This window comes from Lycium ferocissimum, chromosome 1, assembly GCF_029784015.1.
Source record: "Lycium ferocissimum isolate CSIRO_LF1 chromosome 1, AGI_CSIRO_Lferr_CH_V1, whole genome shotgun sequence".
Lineage (NCBI taxonomy): Eukaryota > Viridiplantae > Streptophyta > Magnoliopsida > Solanales > Solanaceae > Lycium > Lycium ferocissimum.
The window spans coordinates 44,491,006-44,506,845 of NC_081342.1; the positions used below are offsets into that span (position 1 = coordinate 44,491,006).

General features: G+C 35.9%; 1 protein-coding gene across 4 annotated transcripts in view; it reads left to right on the top strand.

Annotated features, from left to right (window-relative positions):
* Positions 1-10,553, top strand: part of LOC132054660 (kinesin-like protein KIN-6) — a 35,051-nt gene extending 24,498 nt beyond the window's left edge. For all 4 annotated transcript variants that reach the window (XM_059446655.1, XM_059446649.1, XM_059446637.1 and 1 more), the window contains 3 exons: positions 9,658-9,791; positions 9,882-9,960; positions 10,194-10,553. In XM_059446655.1, coding sequence (XP_059302638.1) covers positions 9,658-9,791; positions 9,882-9,960; positions 10,194-10,289 — 309 coding nt within the window. In that variant the 3' untranslated portion in view covers positions 10,290-10,553. The remainder of the gene's footprint in view (positions 1-9,657; positions 9,792-9,881; positions 9,961-10,193) is intronic.
* Positions 10,554-15,840: the final 5,287 nt, after the last annotated feature.

A 15,840-nucleotide genomic window follows, 5' to 3' on the forward strand; every position in this document is an offset into this window, starting at 1 on the left:
CTGTACACTTATTTATTAAATAAACGGAAAGGGTCAAATATACCCCTGTACTATCAAAAAAGGTTTAAATATATCCCTCGTTATACTTTCAGTCCAAATATACGCTGCCGTTAAGACTTTCGGTCCAAATATACTGATAAGGAATCGATTTGGGGGAAACACCAAATCAATCACAAAAACGCAGAATTAAACGATAACAAGAAATTGGGATGAGAATTGAAGAAGAAAAAGGAATGAGAAATAGAGGATAAAAGCTAGACCCTAATGATAATAAATCTATGGACAAACCTAAGTACATGAAACCTAGACCCTTCCAATTGGATTCAATCAATAGAACCTAAGCTATTTGAAATCAAGGCAATAGATATTCAAATGAAATTCACAAATGAACAACTCTTCATGAAATCAATGGAAATGAGGTTCAAAACCGACAATGGAATCCACCATTAACTACCCTATATCCTAAAGGCTATTAAGCCAAACAAACTATCACTCATTAAAAGTATTCAATACATGATTCATCCAAATCTTCATAAACTAAGTCATGAAATGAACTAAGTCTAGTATTTATACTCCTATGACTAAAGAAGACTAAGTTATTACAAAAATGCCATTAATGAGGCAAGGGCTTTGTTTGGTTGGTAGTCTTCTTTGGTAATTTTGAAAATAGCCCTCATGTGGAAATCTTCATCTTCCAAACACCAATTGTCTTGCAATTGTAGCCCAATTGAATCCTTAGCCCTTGAATTTGGAATCTTGGCCTTGATTTGCATCGTCTAGCCACAATTTGCACTTTTAGCCACTTAGTGTAGAAGTCTCTACAAACTCTTCCCAAGCTATCGTCCAAACGTCCCACGTCCTTCCAAGCATCTTTGTACCCGCACTAGTTGGACACAAATCAATTTTACTAGAAGAGTCAATTCGGTCATCTCTAGGATCAACTAGCGGGTGAGCTATCATATCACGTGACAATGTACTAACATGCAAATCACAAGTGTCAACACTAGGTGGACACAAATTGATCTCACAAGAAGAATCAAGATGGTCATCAACAGGATCAACTCCATAAACAAGATTAGTAGTAAAGTTTCTCACGTCACTCGTATTGCACTCAAGCTTACCTTTCAATCCTAAAGCTTCTTCCAAAGTTGGCCAAGAACCGCTTATCGCAAATCAATTCACAAGGTTGCTAATCTTTGTGGAAGAATAGATTCTTGTTAATTGAAAGACGGATGACTCGATTAAACGAAAGGACTTGAGCCAAGAAGTTTCAACGAGATCAAAACGAGAAAAGCTTGAAAAGAATTGGTACGAAATGAATTTGGACTCAAGAACTAGTTAACAACAAGTAAGATCGATTACTAGTTTGTTAATTAGTTAGAAGAATCAAGGAAAAGAAGTCAGGAAAGATACAAACCGTTTTTGACACTTAGAATTTTTTTCGAAAATGTTCAAAATATCAGGCTTTGCTTGCGCTTCACGGATGGATCGCACAAAAATTTAACTCTTTGAAGTTGTGCAACACGCGCCCCGAAAATTTTGCGATTTTTTTTTCTTTCGCTTTTCTTCCGCGCTGCGGATGAAAAGCACGCCTGTCCACGCACTTTCCTTCCGCGATGCGGAGCCGATGTGCAGGTTCATGTGATGATTTTCTCGAACTTTGGGCTGGATTTTCTGATTTTTGCAGTTTTGGGCCCACTCAACCTTGGATCTTTCCTTTTTGGACTTGAACAAACAACTTTTGACAACTTTGGGAAAATATTTTGGATCAAACTCACCCTTTGGTCATCTTCTTTATGAAGATTTGAATATCTTCAAGAACACCAAGAACATTTAAATTTTCAACCCCTTCAATTTCAACTCCAAGTGACCCTAAATTTTGGATCTAGCCTCCCCTCAACCTAGAGACCAGAGCCCACTCCAAATTGAGACCAATTGAACACCACAAATTGAAGACCCACTTGCTTGTTCTTCAAGTTCTTCAAAAGCTTCAAACTCAACAACGGTGAATGACTCCAAACTCAACCAAATCACTTCAAACTTCGGATCTAGCGGTTTTTGATAGCAACAAACTCAAATTCAACAACAAAACAACACAAAAGAGATTTTCGAATTTTTTGTAATTTTCGTTTTTTTTTTGTTCAACCAAGGATTGAAGAATTGAATAGAACAACTCCTCAACCTTGCTCTGATACCAAATGATAAGGAATGGATTTGGGGGAAACACCAAATCAATCACAAAAACGCGGAATTAAAGGATAACAAGAAATTGGGATAAGAATTGAAGAAGAAAAAGGGATGAGAAATAGAGGATAAAAGCTAGACCCTAATGATAATGAATCTATGGACAAACCTAAGTAGATGAAATCCAGACCCTTCCAATTGGATTCAATCAATAGAACCTAAGCTATTTGAAATCAAGGCAAGAGATATTCAAATGAAATTCACAAATGAGCAACTCTTCATGAAATTAATGGAAACGAGGTTCAAAATCGACAATGGAATCCACCAGTAGTTATACTCCTATGACTAAAGAAGACTAAGTTATTACAAAAATGCCATTAATGAGGCAAGGGCCTTGTTTGGTATGTAGTCTTCTTTGGGAATTTTGAAAATAGCCCTCATGTGGAATATTCATCTTCCAAACACCAATTGTCTTGCAATTGTAACCCAATTGAATCCTTAGCCCTTGAATTTGGAATCTTGGCCTTGATTTGCGTCGTCTAGTCACAATTTGCACTTTTAACCCTTTGCGCTTTTAGCCACTTGGTGTAGAAGTCTCCACAATCTCTTCCCAAGCTATCATCCAAACGTTCCGCGTCCTTCCAAGCATCTTTGTGCCCTTTGTGCCATCTAGGATCATATCATATATCCCTCCCATTATAGTTTGACACAAATTTGCCCTTAATCTTAATGGAGGGACACGTGTCAAGCTCAAAATAAAATGACCCACCCCAATTTAAATACCCGATTCCTTTAGAAACCCACCTGTTTAACCCAACTTGGCCCATTTTCATCCTCCTCCTCCTTCTCTTTGTGGGCTGGAAAGGTTTATAAACGAGGGGTATATTATAAACCTTTTTTGATAGTGCAGGGGTATATTTGACTCTTTTATGTTAAATAAATTGCTTGTAGTAAACGAAGAAATCATGTCTGTTTACAGTAGATATGTCCTTAAATCCAGAAACCATGTTTGTTTATAGTTTCGGTTATTATTAACTACATTGGTTTCGTCTGAATCTAAAAATATATTTTTGAATATTAACATAAAAATGTTGGCTTAATTTTATGATAAGCCTTTTAACTATATCTGAAAATAAGATGGTGCACTTTATAGTAAACCAGCTTACCATAGAGCATATAGATAATTAGTAATTACTAATTGCAACTTGGTTTCCTTATAATAGCCCATACATACATCAATTATATGATTTCTTGAGGAAGCAAGAGCCACTGTTATAATGTGGCCTAAAATACTGCAGGAAAAGGGCCAAAATTACCCTTGAACTTTGAAAAATAGTTCATCCATACCCTTCGTTATACTTTAGGGCCAATTATACCCTTACCGTTATACTATGGGGTCAATTATACCCTCATGTCTAACGGCTGCCCGCAGATCATCCCGGCCACTTCAAAATTATTTTACCCTCAAATAATTTTTTACCCACTAAAATAACCCAACCCGACCCGTTTTTTTTTCCCCCGCAAAACTAATACGGATAATTTTTCCAGCAAAAAAAAAAATTAATAAAAATTTCCGTATTAGTTTGGCTGGAAAAAAAATAATTCGGGTCGGGTTGGGTTATTTTAGTGGGTAAAATTATTTGAGGGTAAAATAATTTTGAAGGGCTGGGATGATGCCATGTGGCAGCCATTAGACATAAGAGTATAATTGACCCCATAGTATAACAGTAAGGGTATAATTGACCCTAAAGTATAACGAAGGGTATGAATGAACTATTTTCCAAAGTTCAGGGGTAATTTTGGCCCTTTTCCGAATACTGTAAGTGTGGGTAGTCCATCTTCTTCATCTCTTCAAGATTTTCCTTTTTGAACATGCCGAATGATGCAAATAGGGCTTGCTACTTGATAAATTTGAGAATCTTCATCATGCAAACAAGGTGTTTAGAGAAGAAATGAGATTGAGAGAGAAGAAGAACTGATTCTATCATTGAGCAGAAGTTGATATGAATGAGTACAAGCAGGAAGTCCTAAAGCTCCAACTAATCAGCCACTTAACACTAACAATCAAAAACATCTAACTAACTTCCTTTAACTTAATGAGTTTGTCAAGTACATCCACTAACTTCAACACCCTTCCTCAAGCTGATGGTTGAAATATATCTTTCAATCCAGCTTGGACATTAAGTAATCATGCTACAACTATCCAAGACTTGTCAGCAGATCAGCTAGCTGCTCCTTAGTAGAAACATGTTGTGTCTTGATCATTCCTAGCACAATCTTCTCTCTAACAAAGTGACAGTCAATATCAATATGTTCTCTCATGAAATATGAGATTAGCTGCAATCTGAATTGCATCTTTACTATCACAAGATAGATCTATAGGAAGCTGAACATATATCCCCAATTCTTTGTATAATCCTGTGAGCCAAGTTCATTCTGCAACTGCTGAAGTCATACTCCTGAATTTTGCCTCAGCAAAACTCCTGGCAAAGTCGCCTGTTTCTTGACTTCCAAATACCCGATTTCCAAACCGAGCTCTCTAGCAGAATGCTATCTGTTCTTATAAGTATATTACCTTCCATTACTAAAAAAACACCCAAATAAAAATGTTAAGATATTCTTAATGATATTTTGGCTTCTAGCCAGCAGAGTATTTTCCATAACTGACAGGTGAAAGCATAGCCGGACCCGTTGAAAGCCGGCAGTTATGAAAGAAATCTTGGCTAGGTCTTCTTTCCCTTGGAGAGGATTATTCTCCTTTCCGAGTTCTCAAATATTTTCCTTTTGGCTCTGTTTATTCTAAATCTTTTACTCTGGAGACAGCCACCCGGTCTGAATCACTGGCCAGTGAAGCCTTGATATATCTCACTACTCCCAGTGCAGCATCCATGTGAGGTTGTTAGGCTTATGTATGAACTGGCTGATTGTTTGCACTACAAAGGAGATATCAGTCTTGGTCATGGTGAGATACAACAATCTCCCTACCAGTTTTTGATACTTCCCTACATCCTCAAGTAGCCTGTCTGTAGTTTCAGATGACGTATGATTCACATCAAAGGCTTATTCAGCTGATGTCAGTTTCACATTTGCCTCCAGAGGAGCACTAACAGGTTTAGAACCTTTAAGTTATCAACCAGATATGGAGGACTATTCCATTGTGCATTTTCTGGACAATATGGCAGGAGAGGAACAAGGCCTGTGCATTTTCTGGTCTTGTTCCCATTACACTGAGTATGTTGGTGGTGTTGTAGTAGTTCCAAAACCAAAATAATAACGCAATTACGCTAAATGAAAAAGTAAAGAAAAATAAAGAAGAAACCAAAAAAAATACGAGCAATTACATGGAATCAAAAGAAGTAAAGGTATGGAAATGAGAAGAAAGGAAATGAAAGAAAAATAATATAAAAAGAAAAATATTTTCAAAATAAAAATATTTCAAAAAGTAAAAATAATAGAAATAAAAATAAATTAAAAAGAAAAGAAATTAAAATAAAAACAAAAAGTAAAGAAATTTAAAAGTAACCCTGTAATACACCCAACTCTGAACTCCCACCTTGAGAATTGGAGAGTAATTTCACCCAATTACCTACTAACCAAGTAATTACTTAGCCAAACAAACAAGTCAAACTGTATGATTACACCCAATTGCACGCAAATCCAACTCCCATGTGTAATTACTTTAATGCAATGCCAAATGATGGTGAAACTTTAGCATAGTTGATGTAACTAGACTAAGGATAGCAGTAGTTGGCATTACCCTTGGTTTGAGTAAAGTAGTCCCTCATCCAGATAAGAGGTTTGGGACCTTTGACAGATCTCCTAGTAGCTTCAAAAACTTAAGGGGAACTAGATGGAGTAGGACTCCTAGTAGCTTCACTGTGTATTGTGACAGATCTCCTATCTTATCTCTACCAGATAAGGATTTCACATGACATCATCAACAGGTGGGACTACATCAGGAGCTTCAACTGAAGCATCATGAATTAATCATCTGTGGTGTGACTGTGATCATGAAGTGGAATCTCCTGAAGTTTGAAGGATTAGCATCTGAAAAGTCCAATACAGGAAACAAGGATGAGAAATTTAGGACCCGTTTGGCCATAAGAATTATTCACTTTTTTCCGGAATTTTTTTTCACTTTTTTCAAAAGTTAGTGTTTGGCCACGAAAAACAAGAATAACTTTTTTTTCACAACCAAAACCTTGTTGAAAAAGTACATTTCAACAAAAAAAAATACTATTTGCAAAAACTATGGCCAAACACAACTCCAACTCCAACTCCAACTCCAACTCCAAAATTCCAAAAAAAAGTGAACAAATTTTTGGTTTCTATGGCCAAACGCCTACTTAGTGTTCATATGTTTAATAGGAAACACCTCCTCTTTAAACAACACATTTTTGGTGACTAAAAATTCCTTGGTATGAATGACATACATTTTGTACCCCTTCTGAGTCATAGAGGTACCCAAGGAATACAATAGGTAAGGCTTTGTAATTCGTCCATGAAGTACTTCAAAGTGAGCCTTGCCCTTGAAAACAACAGTAGGCAGCCTGTTGATAATGTATACAGTTGTAGCTACACAATCACCCCAAAACTTCAAAGACACTCCTGCTTGATATCTAAGGGCTCTGGCAATATTTAAGTCATGCTTGTGTCTCCTTTCTGCCACTGCATTTTGCTGTGGAATATATACACAGAATATATACACAAAAGCTCTGATGATCATCAAAACCTAAAGACTGCAACAACTCAGTCATTAAGGAATTGAAGAACTCACATCCATTATCTGTTCTCAAGAACTTCACTTCTTGATCATAAGAAAGAATTGTCTAAGTACTAAAAAGTAACAATCACTTCGGCTTTTGAGGGTAAAAGAAAGATCCAGGTATACACCTGGAATGATCATCCATAATGCTAGGAAGTACCTCTTTCCATCACGAGAGTAGGCCCCATTAAAAAATTGCAACAACCTTTGATACTCAAAGTGTTCAACATTCTTCGATTCGTCACATCCACATGGACAAGGCATAAGAGTATCAAACTCTGCCCACGACTCTCTCATCTTAGAAAAATAGCCAGAGACAGAAAAAAGAAAAAAAGAAGGTACAGAGGAAATTCCCTGTGTTAAAGTGGCTATTTCCTTATGCAGATAAAAAGTACGAGATCAATCAACCTTGTCAAATCTCTCTTTCAGACCTGTCCATACTTTGTGAGCACTCGAGGCTAGGGGTGTGCAGTATTTGGTTAAAACCGAAAAAAACCGACTGGACTGAAACTTTTGGTTTTTTAGTTTCGGTTTTCCAGTTGGTTTCGGTTTAATGTTTTCAAAACTTCGGGCTTCCGTTTAGGTTTTCTGAAAAAATAAGCAACTAAACCCAACCGAACTTGTACATACATATGCTATTTCTGATTCCGTTTGCCTCTCATCGTTGGAACTGTGTTACTTTTGCAAAATGGGCAGTAAGTTTATTAGCATGCCTAACTGTATGTTTTTATATTTTTCAAATCATCATTTAATTTGCAATGATGTCTCACAAAAAAATATGAATTTTATTTTATATTTGAAAATATTCCTTTTCCAATGCCTATGTGACTTCAGATATGTTGTTTTACTGCATTTTACTGTTCTATAATAAATTAATAGACTCAATAGTAAATTTTATAGTATTACTTTTCAGACAAATGCCCACTTTTCGGTTTTGACTTCTTCAGCTGGGTGTTTTTTGAATCTGAATATGCTATTTCTAATCTCATTTATATATTTTTTCATCTGTTGTTTGAATCGCTTGTCCTAGTTCCTTTTTTCTGTGACTTATTTCTCACTCGTGTCCAAAAGTCTAAAGGTCTCTCTCAAGTTAAAAGGAGTTATTGCAGTAGGAGTTAGAAGCATTTATTGGTGGAAATCAATGGTGATTTAATGGGAAGCTTTTCAATTCCGGAAATCAAATGTAATTATCACATATTCAAAAACCCAACATAAAAAGTTCAAACTGAAAAACTTAACCAAAATAAAACTGAGTCAATTTTCAAATAGCCGAACAAACCAAATTAATTTCAGTTAGGTTTTCCCTTTTACCGAACCGAACGGAATGCCCACCCCTATTCGAGGCATAGACAATTTCTCTATGTAACTCGGTACTCACTGAATTTGTAATCCATGAAAGCACTATTGCATTCATATCTCCTGCAAATCATGCAGAGAAGCATCAAATTTCTCCTGAGGATATCTACCATGAACAAATCCTAATTTCTTTTTGCCAAGTAAACTAATTAGCATAAAGCTACTCCATGGGGCAATATTTTCAAGTCCAGTAGGCTTAACTGAAATCAAAGAGCTACCTGGACCATTGCATGGTTGAAGAAACAAGGAATGATGCTGATTAATGATCGTAGTGCTGCTATGCCTGCTCTTGCACTCGAGTCATCACTGTTATCACCGATCGGCTCAAATCGATTTCAATCAGGAGAAATCAGACGAAATCATAGTTGCTCAAAGACGATTCAATTTGATCCACAGGATCTAAAAATTTGAATCGAAGCAACTCTACAAAATTGGAATCAATTATGCATCAGTTTTTGGATTTTCTAGATTTGTTAGGAGGCATGTTAGTCTTCTTTTTTGTCCCGGGATGTTTCCTGTAACGTTCTGTACCATCTTGGTACCTCACTAATAAACTTTTACCTTATAAAAAAATAAATAATATCAATTATGCAGAATGAAGATTTAGAGACGCCTGCTAACAAGCTTGGATCGTACATGCAAGCTCTGATATCATACCATGATAAAATTGAGAATCTTCATCATGCAAACAAGGAGTTTAGAGAAAAATGAGATTGGGAGAGATTGAGAGAGAAGAACTGATTATATCATTGAGCAGAAGATGATATGAATGAGTACAGCTAGGCTATTTATACAAGTCCTAAAGCTCCAACCAATCAGCTATTTAGCACTAACAAACTCATCTAATTAACTTCCTCTAACTTAAATTAGTTAGTCAAGTTCAACTGTATGTAACTACTACAACAAACCTAACTGCCTAAGCAGCTAATTCACTAGCTTCAACCCTACTAAAAGCTTATAATTAGATTCGATGCATAATGCTTACTGAACAAAACAAAGATTTTACCCTGGGTTCTTCCCTTTCTACGGTCGTAGCATAAGATGCCAATTATGCATGCCATTGGTTTGAATCTACAATTGTATTCTGAATGTTTGTATTAAAAATGTATATATTCTGAATGCTAATTGCTGTTTGATTTAATTCTATTTATTGCTAGAAGAAAACAATCGTCTGTTTAATGGTCTAGGAATACAACTGTAGATCCTTATATAGTAGAACAAAATAACACAATTCAGTAGTTGATGACTGTTTGATCCCATGATCAACATCATGTGTTTCATCTGACTGTTTTGAAGTTTATATCTTCAAAATTCTTCTGAAATAATGTAGGTTCTTATTTTGTGTAATTCAGAAACTATTGGGTCCATCAACAATGTTAATGCCTGAGGAAGTTGTACATGCTGTAGGACATTGTGACAACATTGTGCCTGAAGCAACTAAACATGGTTGCGGCACTAAATTTCAGAATGCAGATAAACCAAAAAGGTCTGTAATGTATTCTGTATTCTTATGCCAGCTCCTAGTAATATTATATGCCTGCTTGCTTATTTCTCTCGATTCTATAATATTATCCAGGAGACTTCTGCCAGCTTCGTCCATCTTATTAAAAGATATAGGCAGCATAAACTTCAAGGACGAGAATCAGAAATCAAAGGTGAATTTCTGGTGTCTACTTTTATCAGTTCTGTTGCAGCCAATGGTGTCATTGCTTTCCTTTTATTGACCATTTTCCGTGTCCATTTTTAAACACTTCAACTTATTGTGTCAATGTTTGGTAGGATGCATAAATTCTATGACAGAATTCCTTTCCCTGGGTTTGGGATACTATATCTCTACTTCGAGCTCCTTTTTTATGCAAGCGTCTAACATTTGACATAATTAATGCAGGGAGTCAAAGCAGAAAAGAAAGGAGCTTCTGGTGAAAACAGAACTCAGGGCAGCATTTCACTTCTTCGTTTGCTCAAGGATAATCTTGCTATCTAGTGCAAAATGATAACTGCATTCAAGGTTTCCTCTGCAATTAAGTTCTCAAAATGCCACTCTTATATTTTGGAAAGCTCATGAGCTTTATTGAGAATTGTAACGAACCAAGTTTGAAAAGAACAAGGCCAGGCAAGGAGGTGTATGTAGCTTTTGTTCTTCTGAGTGCCAAGTGATTTTAGATCCTTTTTTGGTCCACGAATCAATATATATTCAAATGTTTAGTCTGGATACAAAGGTTCAAGGAGAGTATGTTCTCCGGTGAAAGTATCTTTTGGATTATTTCTAGTACAGAAAAGGGACAAAAATGCCCTTAGCTTATTGCATTTTGGCTAAAAAAACATCCTTCTTCCCACTTATTGGACTAAAATTTCCCTCCACATTATTTTGACTTAAAAATGCCCCTAACCTATTGAATTTGGTTCGAAAATACCCTTCTTCCACCCATTGGACAAAAAATCCCCTCAATGCTAAAAAAAAATATATACCCTACTTGGCTTCTTTAGCGTATTCACATTCAGGGTACAATGTTTTCCCTTTTCTGCGCTTCTCTTCTGAAAATCCTACGCTAAATGAATTTGTTAGAAACATATTCGTAATGAATGCTTGATCAAAGTTGTAAAGGATTATTAATTGTGGTAATATATGTAAGAACTTTGAGGATGAAAGAGTAGGTATTAGGCAACAATGGATGTCGATCACTAGTTGCGTTTGTATTTGCCATCTTCAATTTGCTTGCTTGTATATAAGTGACGGTGCTTATTTTAGAAGTTTCTACTGTCTGGATTATTGAAATCGGAAAAGATTCGAAAGGGCCTCTGACCTATTGAGTTTGGCTTAAAATTACCCTTCTTCCACTTATTGAAGCAAAAATCCCTGAAATGTTATTTTTTGGTTTTAAAATCCCCTTAAAACTTGGAAAGTCACCTCCTTGGAGGGGGTGTCAATGGTACGATTTGGGCGGTTATTTTATAAAATTTATACCGTACCAATTTTTCGGTTATTTTATTTTATATAATTAAAATTAGACTTTTCGAAATCATCTCATCATCTCGGTTTTTCTACGGTATCGGTACGGTTTGGTTAATTTTTTTGTATTTTATAAAAAGAACATTTTATTCACAAGTAAAAAGTTGTACACGATACTATGCATACTTGTACAAGATTTTGGCAAAAACTCTCTAAACATTTATATTGTTAAAAGGTGAAGAATCAAGAAAAGATGAATCACGGCAACAATAAAAATCTATCTCGCTATTTTAATTTATAGTAGTGTAAAGAATTATTAAATAATACAAAAAGAAATTAGATCACATGAGTTGGGAGTAATCAATCAATATGAGACACAAAAATAATAAGATTCAGTATCCAATAAAAGAATTTAAATCATATGAAAGGAAATATATCTAATACCTTGTAGCTTGCTACACAAAATCGTTGGAATTGCCTTGTATAGTGGTTACCACTTGAGGTGTTAGAATTAATTTGAGTACGCATGATACAAGCCGAGCTTCATCAAGAATATCCATTTCAAGCCGAGCTAGGGATCACGTCTTTGGAGACTTACTAGGTGCTTGGATTGAAGGCATGAAGCCCAAGAATATGCTAAAATGGAAGTATAGGCCTCATTTGGATGAAGTAGGGAGAATAAGGCCTTTCTCATCTTTTGAGAAGACTACTAGCCAAACAAGGCCCTTACTTCATTAAGGGTATTATTGTAATAGCCATAGTAGTCTTCCTTTTCTATTTAGTATAAATATTATCTTAGTTTATTTCATTAGGTAGACTTTTATGATATGAAATATTGAAATTGTGAAATTGTAAGACTCCATTGGGAGCATGAGAGATGAGAGCTTGTTGAAGCTTTTGGTTGAATTCTTTGTTGAGAAGGTTGGTTGCTTGGGACTTTGTTTCCCTTGAGGGTCACCTTAAGAATTTGGTGTTTCTTTTGATGATAATTTAGAGGTCTTAGTTTTAATATAACTTTGGTTGCTAAATTGAATCTTAAGTTGTGTCAAATTATCTATCTTTTCTTTTCCTTTTGTTTATCTTCTTAATTTCTCATTTCCGCGTATCCGTTATTGTATCAATTGGTATCAGAGCCTAAATTAGGTTTGTTTCAACAAATCTAACTTGGATTTGATTCTACAAAAAAAAAAAAAAAAAAAAAAATCGAAATTAAAAAAATAAATAAATCTGAAATTCGAAAATTCAAATTCATGTTTGATCCGTCCTTGTTTGTTGTTTTTGACACTAGATTTGAGTTCCCTAGTGTTTTTTGAGTCTAGATCTTGAGTTTCAAGTTATTTGGAGTCATATTGAGTCATTTACCATTGTTGGAGCTTGAAGGTTTTAGAACTTGAATGTGGGTTTTGAAGAAGAAGTAGAAATTAGAGCTTGAAAGTCATTGGGTTGTATTCTCCTAGTGAAGAAGGTTAAGAATCCAAAATTTGAAGTGATTTGGAGTATTTTTTGAAGGATCTACCATTTTTGCTATTTGAAGCTTTGAAGAACTCAAGAACTTGAAAAGTGGGTCTTGTGATTTGGTTGAAATTGAAGTTTGAAACCTATTGGGTTTTGTTCTCTACATCAAAGAGAACTTAAATCCGAAATTTGAGCTAATTTGGAGTTGGTTTGAGGATAGTTGAATTTTAGAATTGTTCTTGTGTTCTTGAAGACCTTCAAATCTTCATAAGGAAGAAGACTCTCCAAAGGGCTATTTGATCCAAAAGTTGCCAAATAAAGTTGTGAAAAAGTGTTTGTGGGCCCAACCAAGTAAGTAAAAAAAAAAAAAAAATCAGAAATACTTAGTCTAAATTTGTGATTTTTCAAAAAAAAAAAAAAAAAAAAAAAAAAAAAACGGTGCCACGTCATCTGCCACGTCAGCGATGACGTCAAGCGTCTGACGCGCCTGACGCGCGTGGGTCCAAATTCGGAGAAGTGGGAGTTTTCAACACTTAGAAATTTTTCTAAGTGTTGGCAGATTTGGTCCAACTTTGAGGGGGAATATCTTTGTGTGTATAAGGAGTTACGGACCCATAATATATGTAAATTCAAGTTCGGAGTCTACTTTCCGAATCAACAAGCCGTTAATCAATCAGAGGTCTGTAGAAAAAGTTATGGGCGTTATAAAAACATGATGCAAGCAGTTCCTGAATTTTCTAAGTGTTGGCCAAAAACTTCCCAAATTTGTCTAAGTGTTTGGCAAGGTTTGTTCACTTCTTCTTCTCACTTCTTTGATTCTCCTAGCTAATTAACAACTAGTAATTGATCCTTACTTGGTTGTTAATTAGTTCTTAGTCCTTTCTTTCAAGCCAATTCTTTTCGTTCTTTTCTCGTTTTACAACTTCATCGTTAATTTCTTGATTCAAGTGTGTTTGTTTTAAATTGAGTCGTCCTTTCTTTCTTCGAGTCGATAAGAATCCACTCTTGACCTCGAGTAGTGAACGGGACCTTGTGACCCAAATCCGTATTAACAAGCATACAACCATTAGCCGAAGCAATTTGTGAGGCATTCAAAAGGTGCGCATACTTGAGCGTTTGGTGAGTTATTTTTAACTAACGTAACGTGTTTGCTTGCTTTGTTGAGTTTCTTAAATAGGTACTAATGGCTAATCAAGGTGGAGAAATGCAAGTTCCCACCGGGGAACCTCTGATTGTTGATTTGATGAGGTTGTTGCATGATATGAACAACAAGGTAGGGAGATTTAATAGTCAATTGGATCACCTAGAGAGTAGGATAGAAATCGTGGAATGTAAGGAGAAACGACGAAGAGAGCGTGATTGGTTCGAAACTCATGGAACTACTTATGAAAGAGAGGGGGCACAAGTATGTAGTGGACAAATGTGGGAGTCTTCTCTTTCCACAAGCTATTCCACAAGAGACAATGAATGCAAGGTTGCAAAAATCTTCTCCCATGGAAACCTTGTCAACTAAAAAGAAGATTCTTCGTTTGAACTTCTAAGGTACGATAGCTAAACTCAACACTTCCAACTCTTTGAATGCACAAGTTTGTGATGTGAGTGTGAGTAGTAGCTTGTCGTTGTGTGACTTTAATGATTCTTTACCATGTAATGATAATGTCATTATTGAAAGTGTCCCTACACTAGTTGATCCTTTAGATGACCGAATTGATTCTTCTTGCAAGATTGATTTGTGTCCACCTAGTGTTGACACTTGTGCTTTGAATGAAAATACATTATCATGTGATCAACTTGAGTGTAATGTTAGTCCACTAGTCGAAGAATTTTGTGATGTGATTAATGAATCTCCGATTAGTGATGATGTGGTTCTAGTTGATCATTTGAATGAGTGTGACACCCCACCCTTGTTTGATGAATGTGGAAATGAGTCTCTTGGCTTTATCTTTGTGTCGAGTGATGAGACTCCCGTTTGTGATGGTGATGTGTGTCATGTGGATAGTCATGTAAATGAAGGTACTTTGAAAAATGACATTTGTCTTTTTGAGAATGAAATTACATGCTTCAGCTTGCCATTGTTCATTGATTATTCTCTCTTTAAAGATAATGTCTTATTTGATGATAACATGACTAATGAGAGTGAAGTGCCTAGTGGAATGTATTGTAATGTTGAAAATGTAGCCATTTTTGGGGACTACATGGTATTTGAAAATCCACTATGGAATGATGACGCTCTTCCCTATGATAGAAAACTCCTTTAGAAAATGATAATACACTTGTGGGGAAGGAGTATTTTGAAAAGAGAGGTGATACTTGCTTGCAAAGTGTTAACTCTTCCTTGCGTGTTCCGAGTCTTAGTAGTATGCTTGATCATGTACTTGAATTTAATAGTGAAGCTACATGTGAGGACACCATAGATGAAGTTGTTTTGTGTGAAACCTTTCTTTACTATCTATTCGCATATGATGACATTCATACTTGTGTTAGGGGTGCATCTTATGTTGGGAGGGGTCTAATGGGGTAGATAATCGTTCTCTTGGCCACGATGTGTGGATATTCTTCCCGTTAGACCTCGGTGATATATCAAATTTGTGTGTCATGCCTAGTAGAATCAATGTGGTATTGCCTTTTCGGTAGTTCGAAACCATTGGTTCCTCTATGATATATTCATTTCATGTTCTTTGCGATAACCAAGTTCTTAGTGCTCTATATGAGAGCTTGTTCTTGTTAATCATGGTTGATACTTGGTTATATCATAAGTGTGTGCATATTTGGCATATTCGTAGAGTAGGCTACTCTAACACTAACCCTCATCCTTTGAGGACCTTGTTGTTGCTTGTCTTCCCTATGGTTTTGCAAGGTTTAGATTCGAGGACGAATCCTTTTCAAGAAGGAGAATGATACAAGTCGAGCTTCATCAAGAATATCCATTTCAAGCCGAGCTAGGGATCACGTCTTTGGAGACTTACTAGGTGCTTGGATTGAAGGCATGAACCCAGAATATGCTAAAATGGAAGTATAGGCCTCATTTGGATGAAGTAGGAGAATAAGGCCTTTCTCATCTTTTGAGAAGACTACTAGCCAAACAAGGCCCTTACTTCATTAAGGGTATTATTGTAATAGCCATAGTAGT